Here is a 25,762-nt window from a genome sequence, read left to right as displayed (position 1 = left end):
TGAGTGCCACACACACTGGCACTTCCCCTTCTTCCCCTTGTGTATAGATACCCCTTTGCTCAAACATGGTTTGGCCTGACTTCCGCATCAGGAAAGCTATGGCTAAAAGCTGTCTCCAAACCACCATTTGAAACTAGGTTTGAAATGGTGAAACTTCATACAGGGTTTCCTGAACAGCATTTGCTCAGTTTGGATATCCAGATGAACAGGAATGGAAGGAATCCTGAAAGGCACTAATGATTACCAACTCCCGGTTCAATCACAGCCCCTTGAACTGAGACAATGGATTTCAAAACAGCAATCAGCAGATGTTGCAATTTGCAGGTATTACAAAATATGGGAATCAGTTTTAAAGGAAATACTCATTTATCCTTTCCAGAAGAGAGAATAAAAACTCAATGTCAAGAAGTACAATGGATAGAAAGAAAGAAAGCTGTATTTGCCTGTATACTATTGTGTAGCCTAGTAACAAAACAAACAGAATCAGAAAAAAACTGTATTTAAGTCCTTTGTTGCCAGAGAGCAGTATTCTGCTATTGTTCTATGTGTCCTCTCAGAAGCAGCTTGATTCAAAGGCTTACTTTTGTCTGCAAATGTTAGCTAGTCTGGAAAAGATCTAGCAAGTTAAGTCAAAGTACACTTGAAAATTTCCCACCTAACCCTATTAAAAGATACAAGGGAGTGTCCACCCCCTCTGCCATCCTTTTCCAAACTGGTGCCCTCCAGTTCTTTTGGACTACAACTTCCATTAGATTCAGACAGAATGGCTAACAGTCTGGAATGATGGTGGTTAGAGTTCAATACCTCTGGTGGGCACCAGATCAGTGGCAGCGACTCTCCATATAATAGCATGGGACCTCCTGAAACCGTGTTACTTAATCTTCCTCAGTTCCTCATCTATTCGAAGTAATGCTGTTGATTGGTTATGGAGAGTCCTGAGTTTTCATGTGTCCCTTTGAAGAGGCATTTTATAAAATGAATCTCTGAACTGAGCGTCTGGAATCTCCTGATTCCCACCTGAGTCTCCCCTCAGTCCTCCATGATTCCCTTTCTCCAAGTTTTCTTTGTGCATTTTCATTAGTTTTGCTGGAAGAAATTCTGCTTAAGTTTTTGGAGTCCCTATCTGGGTGCCTGTTCTCAAACCTTCGAACCCCTAATTTCAGGTGGCTCTGAGTATCAATACTGATGTGATAAATGCAGGGCCTGAATGACCCTGGACTCTTTTCTGCAACTCTGTTTCCAGTGGACTCTGCTTCATAAACCCTCACTGCAGCTGACAAGTGTTTCTTTAGCTTCTTTTGGGAATGTACCCCTATGTGAAGAATTTTATCCCCTCCTCCATATTTAAGGAACAGCACATAGAAGGAAACACCACCTTGCACAGAGTTTATTTACAGTAAGGTTTGGGACTTTCCTTGTTGAATGGGTATTTGGTGCCACACCTCAAGCAGTAGTCCATAAGACTTTATTGTTTAGACTTATTATGCAGATTCTAGGAAGACTTTCCATTCCAGAGAAGGGAAACGCTGATAAAATAGACTTCCACCACACCCCTTTAAAGCCTATATTTGTCTGTAGTTTTATACAGGCTTAGGTAATAGTTCTAGTGGCCTTACTGTGAAAACCTGATGGAATGGACAGATAGCGTTGCCTTGACTCCAAACTGAGCATGGATGATAGACAGCAAAAATTACGTTAGTAGTTACTTGCCTCATAGCGATGCCTGTGTCGTTCTTCCACAAAAACTTCGTCACCATAAAGTTTCCCTACAAATACATTTAAAGGGTTACTTCTGCAGTACTGTTACAAGTAAAAATAACATTTTGTGTATAATTTAATATTTTCCCAATCAATTACATATTAAAAAACAGATATTCAAATAGATGCAGTCTAGCCATATAACGTGGCAGGACAATGTTGAATATATCTAAAAGATAAGCAAGAAAGATCATTAGAATTTTAAAACTAAATTTAAGGCTCCCTGTCTCCCCGGACTGGCAGGACACGGGTGGCGCTGTGGTATAAACCACAGAGCCTAGGGTTTGCCGATCAGAAGGCCAGTGTTTCGAATCCCCGCGACGGGGTGAGCTCCTGTTGTTTGGTCCCAGCTCCTGCCCACCTAGCAGTTTGAAAGCATGTCAACTGCAAGTAGATAAATAGGTACCGCTCCAGCGGGAAGGTAAACAGCGTTTCCGTATGCTGCTCTGGTTCGCCAGAAGCGGCTTAGTCATGCTGGCCACATAACCCGGAAGCTGTCTGTGGACAAACGCTGGATCCTCAGCCTATAGAGCAAGATGAGCGCCGCAACCCCAGAGTCGTCTGCGACTGGCCCTAACCGTCAGGGGTCCCTTTACCTTTACCTCCCTGGACTACATGTGGACCTTGCCAGAGGCAACTAGACACTTCCTGCATCTTATAACATACACAACAAACAAGGACAAAAAGCAGGTCTAGGGTATATGTAGAGTTTAAGAAATTGGGGTGAAAAGGACTGGAATGAAAGAGAAATACTTCAAAAACACATATTTTTGAAGCATGTATCTAAAAGACATGTTAGATGGGGAGTAGAAGTGCAGCTTCAAGAGACCTCATGACAAATTCTATGTCATGTCCCTTCTCCTGAAGCTCATAATATTTTCTGTACTTCCCTTTTTGTGGCAAAGCATAAACTGGAATATAGTTTCTTTGCAGCTATCTTGGATGCTTGTGAAATTCAGCAGAAAGAATGGCCAGAAACATAGGAAGCTGCCTTATACAGAGTCAGGCCATTGGTCCAGCTAGCTCAGCACCATCAAGAGTGACTAGCAGTGGCTCCCCAGAACCTGGGACTTTCAGCGAATAAGGCAGATGCTCTGACACTAAGTTTGCCCATCCATCTTAAAGTATTGCACACTACAACTACTACCGTACTATTAAAAAAAGTGAAATGGCATGAGAGTTCAGGGGTCAACCTCACTTTCCAGAAGTTCACAGATCCAGAGTCCCTGACAGAAGGAGATAGGATGACATGAAGGGCCATGAGAAAGGAAAGTCATAAGGAAGTCACAAACCCACCCATGGAGATGGCCAGCCAGTCTCGGAGAAAGTGAATGAGGCACTCTTACTGCAGTGACCCAAAACTATTCCTTTGCCTTGAAGCAAAGCTTCCTTACAATAATAAGATCATGAATAAAGGAGCTAGAAAACTGATATATCTAAAACAAGCATATGCACCAGGTCAACAAAAGTGTGTGCGGGGGGGGGGGGGGTCACTGACTCCACAACCACCAATCTGTTACTAAACAAATGATCACACAGCCATGCAATTTCTGCCTTTTTTCCAAGTTAGTTCCCCCCACCCCTAATCCAGTTAGTTACAAACAGGAAAGGACTCTGGAGCTTCTATCTCTCACAGCAACTATAAGTGCCTCTTCTGGGAGGGCTGAGAGATTACATTCCTCACATTATTAGTTAAATGGCTCCTTAACAATGTCTTCCTAATTAATACCAGTGTTTTAATTATAAATCCAAAGTATTATGATTATGCTTATTGCACTACTTGTCAAAAATAATACTGCCTAAAAGCGAAATTATACAGCTTACATGAAAATGAATAGCTTAATAGGTTTGTTATTTGACAAGTTCTTATCTTTAGTGGCATGTGTGTTACGGTGTGTTATTTTAGCGGGCAAAACTTAATTTTTGCTAATTTCTTCAATGAGGGGTCCTAAAATACATTTTTGGGTGTGAGAGATTCAAATCTGCTATTAATTTTGTGATTGGATAACGTTTAGCTTGGTAAATCTATGGTTGTTTGAAGAAGCACATGAGCTGATTCCAGAAAAACAAAGAATTTTAATTTTACCATCTGAAAGTGTCAGGTAATGCTAAATAAATAAATACATAACTGCAAATACTTGGCAATCATATTAGACTTGTATGCAATTTTACACACATTAAACTTACCTAAATATATAAATGTAACCCAAATACTCTTTTAGCACCCCTCATTTTTTGGAATTTGAATGTTGAAAAATGCATCCCAGTCTATGTTTGATATTTATTGAACCACAATTCTGACGGAATTTTTTTAAAGCCAGTTTTCTTGTGAATGTACTCTTTTCAACCTGGGGTGGAAGGTTGGAACAAATATGCAACAATAATAAAGGATAGATTGTAGTCAGGCTGTGCTTGGCTAGTGCACAACTTAGAATGTCAAGTACAGTATAGGTTTCCAGCCATGCCCACAATTCAATGGCGGTTGTTCTCCACAGCCCTTCCAGGGGCTTCAAAGAAGTTCAGGCAGGGGAAAGGGAGGCCATGAGGCATAAATCCTCCTGATACTTTCCAGTGGGGTCTGGGAAGTTCACTGCATCACACAGTGCCGCGCAATCCCATGTCTGCCAACTTGGAAGGCAGAACAGGAGTGATCTGGGAGTGTGCCCCCATCATGGATGAGCCTCTGTTACTGGCATGATTTGCAATCAATGAACTACTAAAAGAACCAGGACTGGTTTTCTCTATATTAAATTAAATTAAATATATTAAATTCTGTATATTAAATTACTGTATATTATATTACCGTATATTAAAAAGCAGGACTTCTTTAGAAAAGGGAATATGGCTACTTGTTACTTTTTTTGATGATAAAAATTAGGCCCCTTATTTTTCCATGATCATAACTAAATATTAAGAAAAGGTACTGAATCAAACCATTATTACACTTAAGGCCCGCAAACATTATATGAATATGTATTATTTTTACACACAGATATGATTTTTTAAAAAATCACAGAAGCAAATACATATGCCAAAGAACTTAAGACTTACTTAAGATAGAGTCCTTTGTATTAAAGATAGTTTTCCTTTCCCCTAGTCTCATTGTTCCTCCCATGTCTCCAGGATTATGTTCAGGCATGTCAATGACCTTAACGAAGAAAAACATTTACTTTGGTTTACATTATTTCTACACCATACAAAGCAAGACACTTGGGTCACCACCTTGCATGCCCATAAATCTTCCCATGTTTTCTAGTACAGCAACATTGTATACAATAAAAATAGGTTCAACCCACAGATGATGCTACCACTGAAACTGAGATGTTGAGGGTCAGGGAAGAGTTTCAACATTAGCTCTGTTCTTTATATTACAGCTACTGACAGCATACGGGGTGTGCTTTGCTCTAATGAAAGTGTAGCGCCCAGTGTATTTACCGGTACTATGTGGATCTTTTGCATTTTAGAAATCCTTTCCCAGAAAAAATATGGGCCTGACCCAGTTAAACTTAAGCAGCTTAGAGTTCCACTGATTTCAATGGGAGAATCAAAGTTACAAAAAGAAAAACAAAGACCGCAACACTGTGTTAGGTGAGTTGACCAAGTGATTTCAAATAATATTTACATTGATTTAGATTTAAATTAACGTATTAAGCATTTTGCTAAGACTAAAGCTTAGAATGCAAGAGGCTAAAATATTTTTGCTCAATTGAGATTTTAGTTTATCGTCGTATGGCGATTTTACTCTTGCAGCTCCCATGTACACGCAAAGGGTATATATGAACTAATGAAATTTCTGTCAAATCTGGTTGAGGATCAATGCTACACAAAGAACACACCATTCACTCTTGTGAAAACAATATTAGATGTTTCATAACAGCAAGCAGCTGATACAACACTGAATACATAATGTGCTGATAAGAAGAAAAATCTACTTTTTTTCTTAGCTTGGAAGCTCAAAACATCTGTAGCAAATATCCTCCCTGCCCCCCGAAATGTATTCCTGTCCTTCAGTGGCCCATCAGCATTACAAGGATAGCTTAAAAACTGTAAAACTATAGACAACTCTAAAACAATGCTAGAAGAAGGTAAAACTCACATGAATAAAAACTCACAATAGCTTAAAAGAGTGAAAAGTTAGCCTAGTGGAAAAAACCTGGGAAAACAGCAAGGTCTTTGCTTAGCACCCAAATGGTAACAAACCCTTCACTAATGCTAACCTATACAGAAATGATTTGACCACGATATTCTACATGGGGCTGCCCTGGAAGACGACCCAGAAACTTCAATTTGCCAGATTACTTGCTGAGATTCCATTCAGAACTCCTATCATCACCTTTTTAAAAAGAGTTGCACTGGATCCCAGTTTGTTTCCAGGCCCAATTCATTGTGCTCACACTAGTGTTTAAAGCCCTAAACAACTCGGGTCACAAATATCTGAAATATCTACAGGTGTACAGAGGGACTCTCTTGCTAGGTCCACTGTCCTCAGAGGTTTGGGAGGTGGCAGTGTGGGAAAGGGCATTTTTTGTGTCAATTTCCAGAGGCCATCCTGTTAGGCTGCAGTAGATTGCAATGGACTGCTCTTAACTCACATCAGCACCAAATGGAGGGGGGGTGGAATCACCCCCAACCGTCACTCCCCTCCCTGTCCTGTATTTTGCCAGAACAAAGGTGGCAACCCTAGTCAAAGGGAGTTCTTTCTTGCATAAATATAATTAGGATTTTGAAACAAAGACATGGGGAAAAAGTGCAAACAAACTTAAACTATTAATTATTATTGTTAATAGCAACGAACAACACAAACATTTCACAATCAGGTTGACACTCCTGCCTCAAATGACTATAAGAATGTCAGTCTCAAACTGCATCTTTTAAAGCTGCCTTGACAATTTCAGGGGGTCTTAGGTTTGCAGAGTAAAGTAAGTAAGATCTGAATTTCATGTGATAATCTATGCTTGTTTGTTTTATTGTTTTAAATAATTGCCCTGGAAACTGTAGTTTACTCAGTCTCGGGCTACTACCCTGCATGACATTGAGTTGTAACTTCTTATCCATTTTAAAACTCATCTGGTCAGTCTGAAAAACAAGCCCCATTTTCAGCCTGCAGCACAAATTAATTTAGAACTGGCACTTGCAACTAGTTCTGAAATCATTTGATATCTATATTTAAATTGCTTTACTATTGGCAGTATAGTATCAATATTTAGAGTTGTCATTGCTAACAAAACAGCAAGTGTTGTCATGCTATACTACTATATAGTATTGCATTGTGGGGAATGGCATATGAAAATCTGTAGCAATCCCCCTATAGAAGTGTTTGTTTGTGTGTGTGTGTGTGTGTGTGCGCACACATGCACAATATTCACCCCCCCCCCCAAAAGGCCCCTTCTGAGGGGCATGAATTGAAAAACCACGAAGTATGTCCTGGCACTAATCCTCCACACAATTCAGTTGCTTAAATGCAATGGCTCAAATCCTATTATAATCATGCTACAAAAATGTTGTTAGAATTAACAATGCGAGACATTGGCTATGGAAGCGTCTTTCTTAAACTGTTCAATAGAATTAGGACTGCACATCCCCACCAACAATGAATAGTTCACCTGTAGCTGATCATTCCCATTCCCTTGCTGGATCAGGGGACTGAACTTTGCAAAAGATGAAGTCCAAGTTAGTATTCCTAAAATGCACTTAATTGGAAGTAATTTGAAATGGGCAGGGTGTGCTTCCAGCAAAATGAACCTAGAAATTGTGGAGTGAGTGGATATCACCAGGTGTTTTTTTAGCTTCACAAAGTGGCAGACAGAAAGCCGGGATATCAGGCAATTCAGTTTTTTCAACTTTTATTTCTTCATGCCCTATACCATTTTCATTTGCTGCTCGCCTGTTTTCTGTGTTGACCACCTGCTTCCCAATCTATCTAATACTGTTCCAGATAAAAATTCTATTCAAATTGCTGTTTGTCCTTGCATGCGTCCTGAGTATGTAACATGCAAATTCAAACACATTACTCTATTGCTTTTGCAATAGAGTAACTGAAGAACCGGGTATTTTAATGCCATCATCATTGCAGAGGTGTCTGTGGACGGGATATATTGATTGAAAATGTCTAGTAAACCAGATTGGTAGTTGGGTTCCTACTGAGGGTATTTGGTGAGCCAACATAACAGAGATGTGGGATTGAAGACTGGAGTGATCATTCTGTGATATTATGACAGTGGACAAAGCTGTATTGTAACTTTTGAATAAATGTGTAAAAAAAACACCCATATATTTTCTGCTGCATTCAATCTGTTCAGGCAGTCAGTAGGCTGCATACAAACAGGAATGTATGGGGCCCATCAATGGACATGCAATTTGATCAGGATAAGGTAAAGGGATTAAATATATGAATTTGCCCTGTAGCTGCAATTGTGGAAGGCTGAAAAACAGAAGCTGCAACATGTACAGAAAACTGTTGCAGATAACAGTTTTAAACAAAGCTAGTTACACTGCTTTTTTAAAAATCCTGCTTGACTGTTACAACTGCTTTCGTTATCTTTTGATTTGTTTTTATTTGTAAGTCACTTTGTTTAGTTTTTCATAAAATAGTGAAATATAAATAATAATCAAGTGACTTGCATATTTCTATCCTCTTTTGTGGTGATTTTTTGTTAGCTTATTCTAGTTTTGTGTTTTTTCTTTATTTCTAATTTGAGCACATTGGAACATTACCTTTTCAGGAGTTCTATAAAATGGCCAAGACATCTACTGAAGAACTGAGAAAGGTTTTTGGCAAGTATGCTTCAAAGGGGGGTGATCCTAATCAACTATCCCAATGTGAACTGAAAGAATTAATTGAGAAGGAATTTCCAAATGTACCAAAGGCAAGTCCATAATTGTTTCATTGAGACAGCATATGAAAGTGTGTGGAAATGTCCAAATGCAATTACAGAAGTAATATTTGCCAAATATTTAACTGGGGGTGAAGAGAGCAAGATTGCAGAAAGCGCAGAATTTAAAAGAATGAAGCCCCAAGCACTTCTATTTTTCCTAATGAGGCATGTGCTCATAGTCCCATAATGTACATTGTTTTATTTAATGTATATATATTTACTCCACAATGCCTGCGATAGCTTGCTGGAGGTTCATTGGCACATATGTTATACTCAGAGTATAGCCACTGAAATTAACGACATTAGTCATGCTCATTGCTATCAGTGGGTCTACTCTGAGCATGTGGGTCTACTCCACTAACATTGTACGCAACCCCTTTTCACAGAAACAGAGACACAATAAATGCTGTGCTGAAGTTTAGATGAGCAGCATGTCAGTAGGTGTCCTCCACGGCAGGAGCAAAACTGACCATTACGTTCAAGAAATTTGCTTGTAATTGTAGCACCAGTGCTTTAATTTTCAGTTTTAATATCTTATTTATAGTAAAATCTTTAACGACTGGCATTCTAGTCCTTAAAGCACTGACTTAGTTCTTAAATTGAAAATTATGGGCTGTATTTTAAAAGTTATATTCAGAATAGACCCACTAGGTTGCTAACTTATGTCCATTGATTTTAGCAGATCTACTCTGAGTTTGATTTAGTTTAAGTGAGTGTGTGCAGGATTACAATCTATATGGAGCCTCGTTGTTAAACAACTGGGGAAGCCAAATATCAAATGGTAACCTAAGAAACTTAAAAAATGAACCACACAGTGACTTGACTAAGTATAAGCCAGGGACTGCTTCACAGAGACAGCAAATCTCAAAGTAGAGAGAAAATAGCAAAATTATTGTCACTAAGGTAAGCCAGCACCCATTGACTTGATCTTCTTGTTTTGTATTAAAATCACAGGCTTCTACTACTGATGTCATATTCAAAGAGATGGACAAAAATAATGATGGAGAAGTCAGTTTTGAAGAACTTGAAGCTGTGATGGCTAAACTAATGGGGTGGAGCCAATAGTACGCCCTACAAGAATATGAAAGAGCACTGCAATTTTGAGAAAGAAAGCAAAACAAAATCATAAAGGAAGAAACCCTAAAGTAACAGACTGGTTTCTTTCTGAGGCATGAGAACAAGGTTATGACAATAAAAACATCTCAATAAATGTGAACTGCTTTATTCTCTAAGCTATCATTACATATGAGTACGGACAACACAGGATATTTCTTTCAGTAAGGCTGTTAAACTGAATGGTAGCTGTGCAAGAGTACAACTTGAGCTAAAAAGAACAATTTGCTCCACAGGGTGTGGTGGGGGTGATGACAGGAGGAGAAGTGATACAAAAGCCGACACCTCACTTGGGTTGATTATAATCCCTTCCTCTACTGTAGTATACTGTAATATGAGAGGAAGCTACACATAAAGTTGAGTTAAAGAGAAGTCTTGTAAAAAGTGCATTCCTATTATCTAAGAAAAAGGAAAAGAATACAGTGGTACCTCTGGTTAAGTATTTAATTCGTTCCGGAGGTCCGTTCTTAACCTGAAACTGTTCTTAACCTGAAGCACCACTTTAGCTAATGGGACCTCCCGCTGCCGCTGCGCCACCAGAGCACGATTTCTGTTCTTATCCTGAAGCAAAGTTCTTAACCTGAAGCGTTATTTCTGGGATAGCGGAGTATGTAACCTGAAGCGTATGTAACCTGAAGCGTATGTAACCTGAGGTACCACTGTAAATTGAAATATGAGCGTTTGAAGTTTCTGAAACCTGACACATTCCATCCATATTTAATAAATGCCCATTCATTTATTAGAATCAATGAAATGTTTGGTTCATTGGATAAGGACTGCATTAGTTCACTTGAATTCTATCTCATGCTGCTTTATAACATGCCACTTCTATCTATTTGTCCTGGCGAATGAAAAATTCCCTATCAATCTATTCCCAAGAAAATTTAACCCACATCCGTTTTTCCCAATACTTTCCCAGCTAACCATCCGTATACCAATCTAGAAACCTTACTAGGAGCACCCACTGCCTACTCCCACATTCCTGCCCGCTTCCTACAATCCTCTTTTGCAACATCAGCCCCTCCAACATGCCACTTCTTCCTTTGTGTTCCTGTGCTCATCCTCTTTCTGTACCAATATATCTCCAGCCAGAGGTAACTGGGCCTGGAGCATCTCCAACCCATTTTTCTGTTTCAACAATTCCAATTAGGATGTGATCCATACTTTGTGATACTCTTAAATCTTGGCTCTTTCCAGGCTTAGTACGAACAATGCACACACACGTAATCTGATGTTTTCCACTTCAACACACTCTGGTGATCTGTTTATGAAACACTAGTTACATGTAAAAAGGTAAAGGTAAAGGACCCCTGACAGTTAAGTCCAGTCACGAACGACTCTGGGGTTGCAGCGCTCATCTCGCTTTACTGGCCGAGGGAGCCGACGTTTGTCCGCAGACAGCTTCCAGGTGATGTGGCCAGCATGACTAAGCCGCTTCTGGTGAACCAGAGCAGCGCACGGTAATGCCGTTTATCTTCCCGCCGGAGCGGTACTTATTTATCTACTTGCACTTTGACGTGCTTTCGAACTGCTAGGTTGGCAGAAGCAGGGACCGAGCAACGGGTGCTCACTCCAGTTACATGTAACAACTAGTTAATTAATCGAAAGATGCAGCTCGCCACTTCAACAGGACTTGAATGAGCATCCTTATGCACTTCCTCACTAGCAATATTTTTAATCTGCTCTTTAGCTAAAAAGACTATGAGAACAGCTTATATAAGATCAATAAACACAGGTACTCTCTTCCCCATGCCTTATATTCTAAAAGGCACAACTCAAAAGGAAAAAGGCATGAAGAGAAAGCAAATTTCTGATATCTCCTTCTGCTGAAGCCTGACAGAAAATCTGCTTTTACAAACGGATCTGAATTAAGTGACTGCCATTATTGTTATTTACTGTCACAAACTTATCTTCAGGGGAGATAACTTTCTACAAGCATTATATTCAAAACTGTTTATACATTTTCCTATTATTTCTGACGTGTTTATGTACTATGTTTTTGCATCATTACCCCAGGGTTTATATAATGCACTTTACCTCAGAGCAATATCTATAGGATCTCACATTATGCTTGAGATAGTCTTTAGGTACGATCAACTGGGTATCTGCATATCAGTAACTGAATTAGATGCCGCAGCAAAACCTCTTAGCATAGCAAAATGATGAAACGTCATACATGTGCCACTGCCAGCCCAAAGATTCATACTGAACTCAAAACAATATACACTATTTTAATTATATATCTTCAGCACACACCCTTTTTGCCCCTAAGGGTTATTTGGACCTTTTGCATTCTTGGGAGTTAAAGGATGGCAACTTTATCTATCCTTATCACACTTCAGAGAGCAAGCTTTTGGAAACCACACCCTAAGATGTATTTAACTTTAGGGTGTATTCAACTGACTTCTTTCTTGCCACAAAAACATTTTTTAAACTTTCCTTCCAGTTGCATGTGGATATGACACATGAACGGTGTAAAGAAATCCCCTCCTTTCTAACCCATTTGAAAGTGGCTTTTATTCAGACTTTACTGGATACAGTTTTCAGTGAGGAAAAAATTCAATTAAACAGTGCTTCATGCCGTTTGTGAGCGTCTGACACAAGATAGTGTGAATGTCACCATGACTGTGCAGAAATCAGCTGAGTGGCTGTGTGGCAAAGAAGCACGTGCACCTTCTGGTACTGGAAATATGCCTCAAAGCCCAATTGGCCAAATAAAATCTACCCTTCTGTATCTAGGTATTTTAGTATTAAAATGGTCTCTGACTTTGGTCTGATGGCCCCCAAGTGGATGAGGATAGTTGATTCAGCATCTATGCGTGTCTGGATACAGCTTGCTGGTTCAGTGGCAGTAACTCTAATGGCTGGCATTAAGGTGAGGCAAGTTATTCTGTACTTGAATTACCAAATGTTAATTACCAATTGTTAGCCTTTTCCTTAATTCTCTTTTTTACTGATAATATGTTATTATGCTTAAGTTTATAACCTCCTTAGGAAAACAATGAGATGGCTTCATAGTGAATATGCTATTTTAAGTGCTTGTGCCCCAAGCCATTTAGGGCTTTGTATGCTAGTACTAACACCTTGCATCAGGCCCAGTAGTTCATTGGCAGCCAAAGCAGCAATTTTAGGATTGGTGACACACATTCACATTGTGTTGTCCAACTTAAGAACAAAGTTGCCTCATTCTGCACAAGCTGCAGTCTCTGAACCATGTTTAAGGGTAGCCCCACATAGAGCACATTATAGTATTTCAGGGAGAAGATCACCTGAGTATGGACAACAAAGACCAGGCTATACCCAGTGTTTGAAGCTCCCATTGTTCTAGGCGCATTTTGCAACAGGGAATTTCATTAGGGCGAGCAGTTTCTGAGCTCTGAGGCACAGCACTGTGCCTAAGATTTCAGATTAAAACTGCAGAGTGGAAGGAAAGGAGTGACTTTTTCTGCCTCCCCACTTCTAGCTACTCTCTGAAGACTGGAGAAGAGACCCTCTTAAGAATATTGGGGGGTGGGCAGGGGGATGACTAGACCATGTGAAAAATGAACATAATATCTTAGCTGCTGTTCATTCACTTTTAACTTTGTATTCTTATTATAAAAAGCGCACCTAGACATTCCGTTGTTGTGCCCATAACCTAAGATTAAGGTTTCATTTAGCTCCAAGCTTTCATATCTCAGTTTCTAACATTGGCTATCCCAGTCCACAAATGACAAGCCAGCCTAAGATGGACATAAGCACAAAGTCACAGAAGCCACTTGGGACTCCAGTGACAAGCTGGAATCCAGGAGTACTCCCAGACTATGCCCTGGCACAGTATCGCCATCATATCAAGATTCAGCTTCAATTGATTATCCCTCTTCCAGCCCATCATGGTTTCCAGATGCTGGTCCAACACCTTCACACCTTCTCCTGATTCAGATGGAATGAAGAGATAGGAGCTGTGCACTGTGCTCCAAATTCTCAGATGACAACTCACAGTGATTTTCTATAGATGTTGAGCAGCACAGAAGACAGAATGGAACCTTACAGTACCCTACAGCTTAAAAGCCACGGAGCTGAGCAACAGTCTCCTAGTACAAATAGCACTTTAGAAATGCTGCAGTTAGGAGCAGAACCGCCACAATACAGTGCCTCCGAGTACCATCTTCCAGAGTAATTCCAGAAGGACTTCATGGTCAACCGTGTCAAAACCCAATGAGAGGTCAAAGAAAAGCTACAGGGAACCAACTCCCACTCCATCTGTCTTCCAATAAATGCCATCAACCAGGGGGACCAAGGCTGCTTTAGTGCTAAATCTGGACCTGAAACTATATTGAGCCAGGTCTAGATAAACTGCTTCATCAAGGCATACCTGTATCACTAGAACATCTTGCCCAAGAAGAAAATATCAGAGACAATGTGGTAGTTTTCTTAGACCTCTGGATCCTGAGAGGACCTTTTCAAGCAGGGCTGCACCACTGCCTCTTTCAATGACTCCCTTTCACAATGAGACATTAACCATTCCCTGCACCCATCGAGTCAGTCACTTACTTCTAGACTTTATCAGCCATGATGAGCTGGGATTGAGGGCATGTAGCTCATCTCACTGCTACAAGTCTCCTGTCCACACCTTCCATCTGCAACAACTGATGTTGAAACCACAAGCTGCAACTTAACAATTTTATCTTCAAAGCACTTAGTAAATCTCTTGCAGCAGGCTATTGAGTGGTCTTTTCTTAATGATACAGCACTGGTCTAGACCAGCCAGTTTACCACTCACTCTTTAAGACATAGAGCACACATTGGTTCTGACAGTGACTGCTCCATCACACAACAATGAAGAAAATAAAAAAAGAAAGCAGACTTTCACACAGAGATCCTTTTTTAGAGACTGAAGAGAACAGTGTGGGCAGACTTTCCAAAAAGTTCCCACCCCATAAGTTAGCATCACCAGTAATGTCAGCTGATGCTCACAGGGGCATGATTTGGGGGAAATGGCCTTGTGGGCCAAACTGGACCTTCTTGTGGGCCCAGATTAGGACCTTCTTGTGATCCCACAGGCCGGAAGTTTCCCATCCCATGTTGTATAAAGAATGTGAAACACCCTACCCTGGATTTCCCTCACTGGGATATTCATTTAAAGATTCCCTCACTCCCAGCAAAGGGTCCCACAACCCACTAGAGCCCTTCCTATGGTCCTTGTCACCCTGACTTGGCCAGCCCATTACATTCTTGTCCTTTGACCTGCTATAAGGTAAAGGGACCCCTGACCATCAGGTCCAGTCGTGTCCGACTCTGGGGTTGTGGCGGTCATCTCGCTCTATAGGCCGAGGGAGCTGGTGTTTGTCCGCAGACAGCTTCCAGGTCATGTGGCCAGCATGACTAAGCCGCTTCTGGTGAACCAGAGCAGCGCACAGAAATGCCGTTTACCTTCCCGCTGGAGCGGTCCCTATTTATCTACTTGCACTTTGACGTGCTTTCAAACTGCTAGGTGGGCAGGAGCTGAGACCGAGCAACGGGCGCTCACCCCGTGGCAGGGATTCGAACTGCCGACCTTCTGATCAGCAAGCCCTAGACTCTGTGGTTTAACCCACAGCGCCACCTGGGTCCCTTTGACCTGCTATAAGTTTATACAATTACATATTCCAAAGGATATATGAATTACCCTATAATGTTTAAAATAAATTGCTACAGACCACAAATTAAGTGTGAACATTCCAGCTAACAGATAATTAGTGTGTGGCATTGATTAACCACAAACAATTAAGGAAGGGATAGGTGGTTTCATTCTAAGATGCAAACATCTGCTGACTCACAGGACACATGTGGCAATTACAACACAATCCCAAGTATGTCTAGTCAAAAGCACACCCCAGTAAGTTCCCTGGGGCTTACTCCAGTTTAGGACTGTCGCCATAGATTAATTGTTCCAGGCTTAAAAGAGCACCAATAGAAGCTGCAATATGTTAGTCACTGGTGTCTGGAGCCTTTGTTGAATGCAAGGATGCTGTGCACCTCAAAATTTGAACTTTTCTGATTGTTTCCTAATAGGCCATCTGAATCTAGAGATGCAGGCACACCTTCATTGTACATCATGACACATACAGTACATGGAATGCAAAGAGTTGGGAGGGGTGCTTATGAACAGAAACACATGGGCAGGACATGGATATATCTGCCAGTGCTCTGGATATCTAAACCAGGTATCTCCTATCATGAGTACAAATCTGATTGTCTTAGACTGTTTACTATGGGTGATATCCAGCATGAGTTATATTCAGAATAAATGATTGAAATCAATAACCTAAGTACAGATTTCCAGGGGTCTACTCTTAGACTTAGTAATATACATCTAATATTACCGTGTGCCATATTTAATCTTAAATATTATATTCATTCCAGAAACCATGGTGTCATGGTAACCAACTACAGAACTGTGATCATTACAAGATATGGTGCCAATCACATCCACCATTTTCATGCTCATTTATAGAATTCTATAAGAAATGTTCACTGAAGGCATAGAACTGGAGGGCTCTGAGGTCAGATATTTCATGACAAGTAGGTGAAAGCTTCTGCGCTATATTCTGGCACTGGCCCAATTAAACTCTGTCCTATAGAATAAACCAGTAAATAAATTACTATTACTATTATTGTTATTATTCTTTTTATTTTTTAAAAAAACAAAAAACTAGAACTAAATACTGCCTTTATTCACTGCCATTACCAATTACCTGAACAAAACAAAACCAGACTTTACAAGGTGAAATGCCACAACACACTCAGATATGTTGTCTAAGAATGGTGTATTGGAGATTGAGTGTTAGTTGCTGAAGCCTGTTTTTAAAATCTGTTCCTTTTTCTAATGGGATACTTACTAAATGGGATATTTATCACCAAGCAATTCAGTCCTAAAGTGCTGTCATAAGCCAGGATAGGCAAGCATGTAGTTGACCACATTTTTCCAAGAATTTTGTCCACATCCTCAACTTGCACGAACCAAAAGGTATCCACCAGATTTGGACAAGAAAGAGCTGTAGCTACATCTGAGACAGGATCTCCAATCTGGATCCCTAAAACAATCCACAGCATCCCTTCCATACATTATTGAATCACCTTTAGGCTTAGGAAACGAACACCATTACGGATCATGTACATGTGATTTCATCCCTGTCCCCACCCCCCACCAATAAACTGCCAAAATTGCAAAATAAATTTCTGTTTTTCCCAGTTTAATGTATACTTTAGGTAAATTTTATAGTTGATAACAGGAAGAAATGACATTTTGTAGTGAAACAGTATGAGTGTTGGACCCATCTGAGTTTGACAGAGCGGGATGGAACTTAGGAACTAGCTTTTATATGGTGATTGCTTCTCTTGGCATGCCTTTATCCAAACATGCAATACTTCTGCCTGTTTGCATTAGAAGCCCCACTTCCTGAGTCTTCTGCAGCTGTTGCCTTTCCTTTAACCCTGTCAAACAACATCATGCCTCTCACCATCATACTACCTTTGGAACAGGCTTTGAGAATAAGCAAATAAATTCGTTAGCAAAGATTTGTTCTGTTGTAAATACATTTAACAATACAACAGATGGGGTACAGAAATGCACAAGTTGAATAACAGGTTATAACTGAGGATTAATACGTTTTCTTAGATCTTATTATCAGCAGATATCAGAAATGAAAAGGAATGATGGAAAAGACCATATTCCTTCTAGGCCAGCAATAACTTCAGAATGAAATAAAATAGAAAATTCTTTCCAGTAGCACCTTAGAGACCAACTGAGTTTGTTCTTGGTATGAGCTTTCGTGTGCATGCACACTTCTTCAGATACACTGAAACAGAATGAAATATCCTAGCGCCCTAGGCCAGTCATTAAGCTGCCTAGATGTACACACCCAGTTTATAGAGCATACGCCCTATGTGAAATGTGGGGGTGTTTAGATGTAGAGGAGATAAACAGGGAGTAAATGGCAGCAGGCATCATCATGGTAACAAATCAGTGCTATGCATCCCACAATACAACAGCAGCAGTGTTCTTCATTGTCACAACAAACAGGTGTGTCGTTCAGAAGATTTAAAACATCATCACTAACAAGGTGCAGTTAATGCAATAACCTGAAGCAGACCAGCAGTAGCACCCACCCCACACTCTCACAAATACTTACTCGACTCTCTTAACAGATTTCTGTGACTGTTCCTTCCCTCATCCCCACACCTGATCTCCTTATTCAGAAATTGTGATATATCGGAATATTGCGATGTTTAGCTGCTGATATATCATAATGTTGAAAACCAGATATCGCTCAGCCCTACTCTGTTTTTTAATATACCTAAAATCCTTTGCTTATTAGGGGCTACCCCATATTTTGTTCAAAAAATTGCTTTGCAGAGGTAACTACCCTGGAGCTATAAAAATTTTCAAAAGTCTGTGGCTTGGCCTTTGAAAAATAGGGGGTCCTCCGTAAATAGCCAATTGGGAACCAGTGATATAGAGAATTCATTAAAAGTATCAGCTTAGTTTGTCCTGAATTCAGATTTAAAATTTTATATACTACTACTGGCCAATGAAGTCAGTATACTTTGCTTAAAATATTATTTTATAACCTACAGGTAGCTGCCACCTACCTGTATTACCTATCTCTTCTGAAAATCATTATTTGTCTAAGTATCCTATTAGTTTCTAACATGCTGCTAAACTGCCAAAACTACATGGAATTGTGGTAAAATCAGGATGACTTACAGTCATTTTATAACTCTCGCCTCTTTCTCTGCTTGACACTCTTGCTCCCTTAATATTTTCAATAAATCTATTTGAAAACTAAACACAGACAGAGCAGCGGAAGAAAAAAACCCTTCTTCTAGGTTACTTAGTTCCTTTGAAAGGATAGATGTTTTCAAGGGCTACAGTTGTGCCATCTGGTATGAAGCTAAGCTAAGTGCATTGCTATGTCAGGGACTGGAGGGGTTCTGAAGAGTGTGTGGCAGAGGCAGGAAACTGAGGGAGTGACCCAGGAGAGGGGGGCCAGTGACATGGGGTTTGATGCCACCCGCAAGCAGGAGCCAGGGCATGGGAAGGACGGAGGTGAAGGAAGGTGTGAAGGATGTGGCAGAAGAAGAGGCTGTTCAAGCGACAGATGGGTCAGGAGACTCCCCACCTTCCCCCGCCCCAATGTCTCTGGGAACCAGGAGGGGCTTGAAGCAGGAAGAGCAGCAACGAGTTCGTGCAGAAGTCTCAGGTTGTTGGTATGCAACCCACCAGGTGAGGGAATATAAGCCAGCAGAGTGGCGGGGTCTCACTGTTGCTGCAACTGCCCTGCAGGGAGCGTATCTGTGTGTATGGGGGGGGGGACACAGTTGCTTGGTGGCTAGAGGCGTGTTTGTACATTTGCACTGCGGGAGTTGCTGTAAGTGCTTCTTTTATCGATTAAGACTTAACTATCAGACGTGTGTCTTCCGGAGCTGGCATGGGCCAGGGCATGCTGTGGCACTTTCTACTTACACCACAGATGTATTACAAGTATGAATGAGGGGAAACAGGAAAAACTTGTAATATTGCAATGTGTCTGGATACAAAGATTTTTTTTGGTCTGGCTGCTGTTAAAAATATAACAAATTTCTAGCAATATCCAGCTATTTCCTTATCTCAAAAACACATCTGAAAAGGAAAAAAACAAAGCTTCTATGATAAACCAGCAATTACCATATTTTGTCCTTTAAAAAAATAAACTTGAATGTTAAAAGTACAGGTATGTAACACATCCAACATCTGTCAGCAAAGACAAATTTCATAATCAGGGCGGAGTGAGAGGCATAACAGGGTGGAGCGGGAGAGACATAAAAGGATGCCTCAGTCTTGAGCTTCTCATATTGCATTTGTAGAGCCTCTGCTTTTGGAGTATTAGGTAAATATGATTTATGTATTCTATGGCTTTTTGGATGTCTTCTATGAATGTCCTCAATTCTACTACTTTCAGAATGCATTGAACCACAGTGTATAAAGAAAAATGTGTTTTTATTTTTCCAAGAAAAATATTTTTCAGGAAAACATGATAAAGTTTTTCTACAGGAAAAAATACCGAAGCTTCTTATATGTCAGAAATTTCACATATGATGTCAGTTAGCTTACAATTAATGTTGTATGAGCAGAATTAGCAACTTAAGAGAAAATGGCTTCATTGTAATTGCTATATAAAACTACATTTTCCACATACCTATGTAGCTGTCATATTAAATCAATGTATTTTCCCCCTACAAACTTCAAAATATGTTAACTTTGTTTGCTCTTTTACAGCTTTCGGATATACAAAAATATGGCAGAATTTAATAGTGAACAACTCTTAAGTCTCTTCACTCAGTATGCTATGAAAGAAGGTAGCAAACATCTGCTTTCCATGGACGGACTTAAAAGTTTGATTCAGAGCCACTTCTCAAATGTTCTGGTAAGTCTTTCCAAATTGCACTGCCAATTACACTAGATAACATTAATATTTCCCTAAGCCTGCTGTAACAAATCCAATTCACTAAAGTACAAACAAGGGACATAGTCTAACTAAGCTCTGAAGAATTTAAAACATGACTGGGCAGCAAGGGAGGGATGGGGAGGAACAGCAGTGTGGGAATAATTCAGTAAGATAGACAACAGCTTCTATTCATTGTAATAATTTATGTAGCTTCATATCCAATTCTGAATGAAATTAATACAGACTTTACTTTGGTGAACTGCTTCTATAATATATATAATATATACCGGTATATAATATATATAATATAAAGGCAAAAAGAAATCTAGTATACGGTACTTTACAGACTGAAAATATTGTTCAGAAAAACATTTGCAATATTTAGATTGTTTTAGTTGATTGCACTTGAAAAGTTTGAATTTAGATGAAATCCTATTTTCAAACATTGAAATCTCTCCATCAAAATGTTTTTCTAACATTTTAAAGGTTTCTTCAGACAAATATATGGGTTTGATTATACAAAACACTGGGCAATCTATGAATGTGTTCTGGTGAAATTTTAGCTACTGCTAGAATCTTAAGTAGCTAGAGACAAGGAAGTTGATTATAATATCAAATTATGAAAACAAAATTATTATTTTAGCTAAAGTTAGTTGTTGGTTTTTAAAGCAAGAGTCCTCTCTAAGTTACTTAAATAAAGAGCGTCACTGGATAACAGAAAAGGTGGGGGAATTAAAAAATGAGAACAGAAAACCAAAATGGAAAGATGTCCATGTTAGAAGAACTTAGAACAACAGAAGGGTGCTCTAAGAATTACCTAGTGAAATTGCTGAATATTCCAACAATATAAAGCCCTCAAAATTTTCTTTCTTTTTAAAAATGGTAGCATCCAGTTTTTAATATGGTAGCGCCCAGCAGGAAGAACTTTTTTAAAAAAATACCAGACCCCAAAGTGTTGAATGGATATAAACAAGACCCTGCCAGAGCATAAAGTAAATGTTAGCAAATTTGCTTAAGTTCTGTTTAAGATCATAATAAGCATTCCTTCTGAAACAAAGAGTCTAGTTGTCTATCCATTTCTGTGCAAAATGAAATCTAGAGAAAATTACAATAAACAGGTACTTTAAAAAAAAATACATGCTCCTTCCTAAAATGTAAGTGTTTCATTTAGGTATTTAGTGAAAGCTAATATTTGGGAGCAATTGTACATAAAGGTATTTTTAATAATAGTTTTGGAACAAAATTATTGTTTCGTGGTCATACCGTAAGTGAGATGAGTTCAGCAAGGACAGTGGGAATATACTTTTAAGGGAAAATCACAGCTAAAAAATGTAACTCACCACAGCTATTAGGACCAGTACAATCTAGTGGCTAGAATGCTTGTTTTGAACAAGGAAGACATACAGGTTCACATACCCACTTAGGTGGGCAATCACCGTCTTTCGGCTTAATGTGAGTCATAGAAGTATTAAAAGAAATAATACCCAGAGATAAGAATGCCACAAACACTTTGGTTTCAAAATGTGCATCACAGGTCACATTCACAAACAGCATTTGCTAACACAAAAGCTAAAATACTAAGAGATAAACGCTCTCTCTCAAGCAACCAGATAGCGTGCTAATAAAACAAGGGATGAGAAAAAGGGTGCAGCTGCACTTTTAAAAAAGCAGTGCGAAAGTAAACGCTTAAAATGCTAATATGCTCTGCAAAAGGAGACTGAACTACCTGCAAATGTATCTTATTTCTAGTTACAGGTAGGTAGCCGTGTTAGTCTGCCATAGTCAAAACAAAATAAAATAAAAAATTCCTTCCAGTAGCACCTTAGAGACCAACTAAGTTTGTTCTTGGTATGAGCTTTCATGAAGAAGTGTGCATGCACACGAAAGCTCATACCAAGAACAAACTTAGTTGGTCTCTAAGGTGCTACTGGAAGGAATTTTTTATTTTATCTTATTTCTGTTAGTGTACCTGGTACAGCTACTGAGAGTAGTGCAATCTTTGTGCCCCATGTAGAGTAGTGAGCAGAAGTCCTAACCCTCTCTCACAAGGCGCACAGCAGCAGGGTCATACCATTCACTGCTATGCAAAGTTCCTTCACACCTCCCAGCAACAGCCAAGAGATTGTTCTTCATCCACAAGCAGCCTATGTGGCAGGAGCCTGGGAATAAAAATAGTTGCTGAATGTTCTTGCGAAGCACTGTTCAGTGAATGGCAGTGCTGTGATCCTGGTTGTGGCCTGGAATAAAAGCAGCTGGGCAGAGACACCATGTCTGCTTTCTATAACAATAACAAAATCCCAGCCGCAGGCTAATGGAGGCCTACTAATGTGGGTCTCATGTCAATCTTATGTCATCAGCTTTTAACATTTGCATTGCTGTTTCCCTAAATTAAAGGCTCGTTTGGGCAGGACCAAAGCATACTTTGGCTGTGATGTTAAAGGCACAGTGAGTTAGGTTTGCCTTACTGGCCTATTACACTTTTTGGTAGACTGTCTGTTCAGTACCAGAGGACTGCTAGAGGGGGAGTATGCAATGGCCACAGAGGCTGAGCCACTAAGTGTCGAGAGCAGTGCAGATTTTGCACTGTAACAAAAGTTCAATGGTTTAGCTTTCTAGCTTAACTGCTCCAAGTACAGCGCTTTGTCTTTTTTCCACAGATGTGAATGGTACTCAGTTAATTCACTGAGAGTCTTTGTGAACTAAGCCAGATCCTATCTGCCCCACTTTTTAATGTCCCTTTACTCAAGTTACATATCTTGGTGTGATGCTAGAGTCAAATTATTATTGCTCTCATTGGTATTTTAAGTTGTTACACACCCTTCAATGCTAAGGTCACGGGGTGAGTTACAACTATTTGAAAAACAACTTTGAAAACAGCTTAAAAACTTACAATTACAATTAATGGCTTTTGCATATATTGGTTAGCGTAGTATTTCAATGTTTGTTTTATAAACTTCTTAAGTTATGATTTAGGTATCTGTTTTGATATGTTTTAATTTTATATTTCTATTATGCTTTGGGAAAATATTTATATTTTTATATTTATAAATATAAATATATAAATATAAATAAATAAATAAATAAAATAATTTTTATTTTGAAAGGCAGCTAGTAAGTGTTTGAAACCAATAAAAGCCTGTTATGTTGGATGTGAAGGCGAGTTACAGTTCTTTTTCTAACTCCACTCTCCCAATTCTCCACCACCTATCAATGAGGCCATTCACTTAGGCAAAGTAAGGGACAGGGCAGGTCTGCTTTTTTACACCTGGTCCCACATCTTGTTTTCCCAAACCAAATGTAGCCTCTAACTCCTGAGAGAACGGCAAGGAATAGTGTCTCCTCTTCTAACTTGGAAGAGGTACACAGAATGGGGCTGATGGAAAAAAACCCAGTGCTCTACAATTGTTCATATATGTACCCAACATATACCCTAATAAAATTGCACACTGTCAATAAGGAAATGAAAAGGCTTGCTCAAAATTATTGTGTATAGATAACCATGTTTCAAGGAAACAATTTAGCTTAAATATGTTCTGTAACTTACTATTCTGAAAGTTATCATATATTAAACTATTTTGCTTTGTTTTCCACTCCCTTACCACCACCCAAATAAAACTTATAGGGTTCAATGACTCTCAACGATATATCCAAATACGCGGACTTGGATAAAGACGGGAAAATCAACTTTAATGATTTCAAGGCACTGATGAGCAAGTTAGGCAGTTTGGCAGGATTGTCTAATTTGGCTGGAATAACCGGTTTGCTATCCTAAGGCATCCAATGAAGAGACGACAGATAGAAAGTACTTCCAAGATCCCCAAACCAACCTATTGTGGACAATTACAATTACATTTGTACAAAGAATCTCTCTAAAACTAAATTTAATCATTGTGGAACAATGGATGTCATTGAATAAAAATCTACTTTATTTACTTTATTTGCTTTCAAACCATGCATGTACGATGACTAGTAAAACCATGCACCATCTTGCCCAGTGGATTTAAAGGGTTTACACAAAGCATATGCAACTGGATCAAGTCTATGGTTGATACTTCTTTTTACATATATCTAGACCCTTTCCTAAAATCTTTGCCCTTCTCACTGTTGCAGTACACTGAGTTGACATTTTATATGAGCTTTCTCTGCTATGGCTCTAAGGAGCACTTCCCCACCAACTCAGTCTGCCCTCAGCCACCTGTCTGTCATTTTGCTTACAACCAGTCTAGGACTGGGTCTGTTGGTCACTGGTTCTGGCTCCACCAGCTGTTGGTCCCTCTGCCTTCCATCCTATGGAATGCACCGATGGGCACCAACCACCACCAAATAAACCTAATCTTACTGCCAGATGTTTACATCTCTGCACTGTAAAATTCTTTGTTATTCATAGCTTCTGGTTCTTGTTTTTTAGCTGGCTTTTGAACCCTAAAAATAGGGAGTACATCTCCATAATTGCAAAACTTTTTAGAGTCTGGGAGCTTGGCAAAAGCTATTTGAAAAGTCCAACCAGTGACGTATTCTTTAATATCGGCTCTATTATCCTATACAGAACACTAGTCAGCTCTTGATCAATGCATGATAATGGTTAGGGTGTTTTTGTCATTAAAGTAATTCCAGAATTATACTGACCACGTGCAACTGATAAAATTAGTACTGTTATTATTTCTTCATTTACTAATCCTTAAGATAATTATCTTTTTAAACAGATTTATCCAAAACCAACCAGCAATTTGCAAATGATTCACTTATTTGCTCTATGACCTCTGTTATGCAACCTCTTTACAGTTTGATCAATCACAATGGTGATATCCCATTAAATTCGTCTAATGGAAAGTCTCATTAACTGAGACCAGAGATCATCAGGGCAAAGTGCCAAAAATGTTTTCTCTGTTGGAGCTGAGCACCAGAACATACAAAATGGAATATTAACAAATGTGTAATTATTTCTTTGGATATGAAAATGGTGTGGGGAACATGTGACCCTCTGGACTACAACTTCCAAAATCCCTCAACATTTGGGCAGGTTGGTGCTGGTTGGAAGAGATGGAAGTGCGCCACAGATTTCCCACCCCCTGCTACAGAGGAACAAACTCTCAGTCTCTCTTAATGCCACTATGACTGACAATTGTTAAGTAGCCAGCACAAAAGATCTATCAAAAACATAAGGGAAAATTCAATACTTACAACAGGATTCTTTGTGTTTGGGTTAAATTCTGTAGAATTTGCATCTGCAGAAAAAGAGCAACTACATTTTAAAATGTTAAAGATGGTTTAAATATAGCACCCTTGTTATTTTGAAGGATAGGTTTTTGGCACATACAACAGCAAACGTTTGCGGGGATCATATGAATTTTAGCATCCAGAGAGAGAAACATATGTTCAAAATTACAGCACTTCATAGTCTTGTCCTTGTTTCAGGAAATAAAGATAAGTTGAAGGCCATCCACACCAGAAGAATGAAGATGAAGGTCAAGAAATGACAATTCTTTGTCTACCTGTCAAATGGGCATGGCAGGGAGATTTAGCCCATTGGCTAGCAAATGTCACCCATCCCTGCTTTAAATGAACAAT

General features: G+C 39.4%; 2 protein-coding genes and 1 long non-coding RNA gene across 11 annotated transcripts in view; 2 read left to right on the top strand and 1 right to left on the bottom strand.

Annotated features, from left to right (window-relative positions):
* The window catches only part of CTPS2 (CTP synthase 2), a 66,864-nt gene that overhangs the window by 8,772 nt on the left and 32,330 nt on the right, over nucleotides 1-25,762 (bottom strand). For all 9 annotated transcript variants that reach the window (XM_033147348.1, XM_033147347.1, XM_033147349.1 and 6 more), the window contains 3 exons: nucleotides 25,376-25,419; nucleotides 4,810-4,906; nucleotides 1,711-1,766 (listed from right to left, as the gene is read on the bottom strand). In XM_033147348.1, the coding sequence (XP_033003239.1) occupies nucleotides 1,711-1,766; nucleotides 4,810-4,906; nucleotides 25,376-25,419 (197 nt within the window). The remainder of the gene's footprint in view (nucleotides 1-1,710; nucleotides 1,767-4,809; nucleotides 4,907-25,375; nucleotides 25,420-25,762) is intronic.
* Nucleotides 8,390-9,839, top strand: S100G (S100 calcium binding protein G). Its single transcript, XM_033147358.1, has 2 exons — nucleotides 8,390-8,624; nucleotides 9,588-9,839. The coding sequence occupies exons 1-2, from the start codon at nucleotides 8,493-8,495 to the stop codon at nucleotides 9,696-9,698; spliced, it is 243 nt and encodes an 80-aa protein (XP_033003249.1). The 5' UTR covers nucleotides 8,390-8,492; the 3' UTR covers nucleotides 9,699-9,839.
* Nucleotides 19,530-24,131, top strand: LOC117045860. The gene is made up of 3 exons (XR_004426488.1): nucleotides 19,530-19,636; nucleotides 20,026-20,173; nucleotides 23,817-24,131. It is a non-coding gene; the product is annotated as an uncharacterized LOC117045860 (long non-coding RNA).

The sequence above is a fragment of the Lacerta agilis genome, chromosome 4 (assembly GCF_009819535.1).
Source record: "Lacerta agilis isolate rLacAgi1 chromosome 4, rLacAgi1.pri, whole genome shotgun sequence".
NCBI lineage: Eukaryota > Metazoa > Chordata > Lepidosauria > Squamata > Lacertidae > Lacerta > Lacerta agilis.
Note: the sequence above shows the minus strand (reverse complement) of the source record. Positions and strands in the feature narration are given on the sequence as shown.

Coding starts and splice junctions, on each gene's coding strand:
- S100G (XM_033147358.1), top strand. CDS start 8,493: ATGGCCAAGACATCTACTGAAGAACTGAGAAAGGTTTTTGGCAAGTAT. Junction 8,625..9,587: donor AATTTCCAAATGTACCAAAG/GCAAGTCCATAA, acceptor TTAAAATCACAG/GCTTCTACTACTGATGTCAT.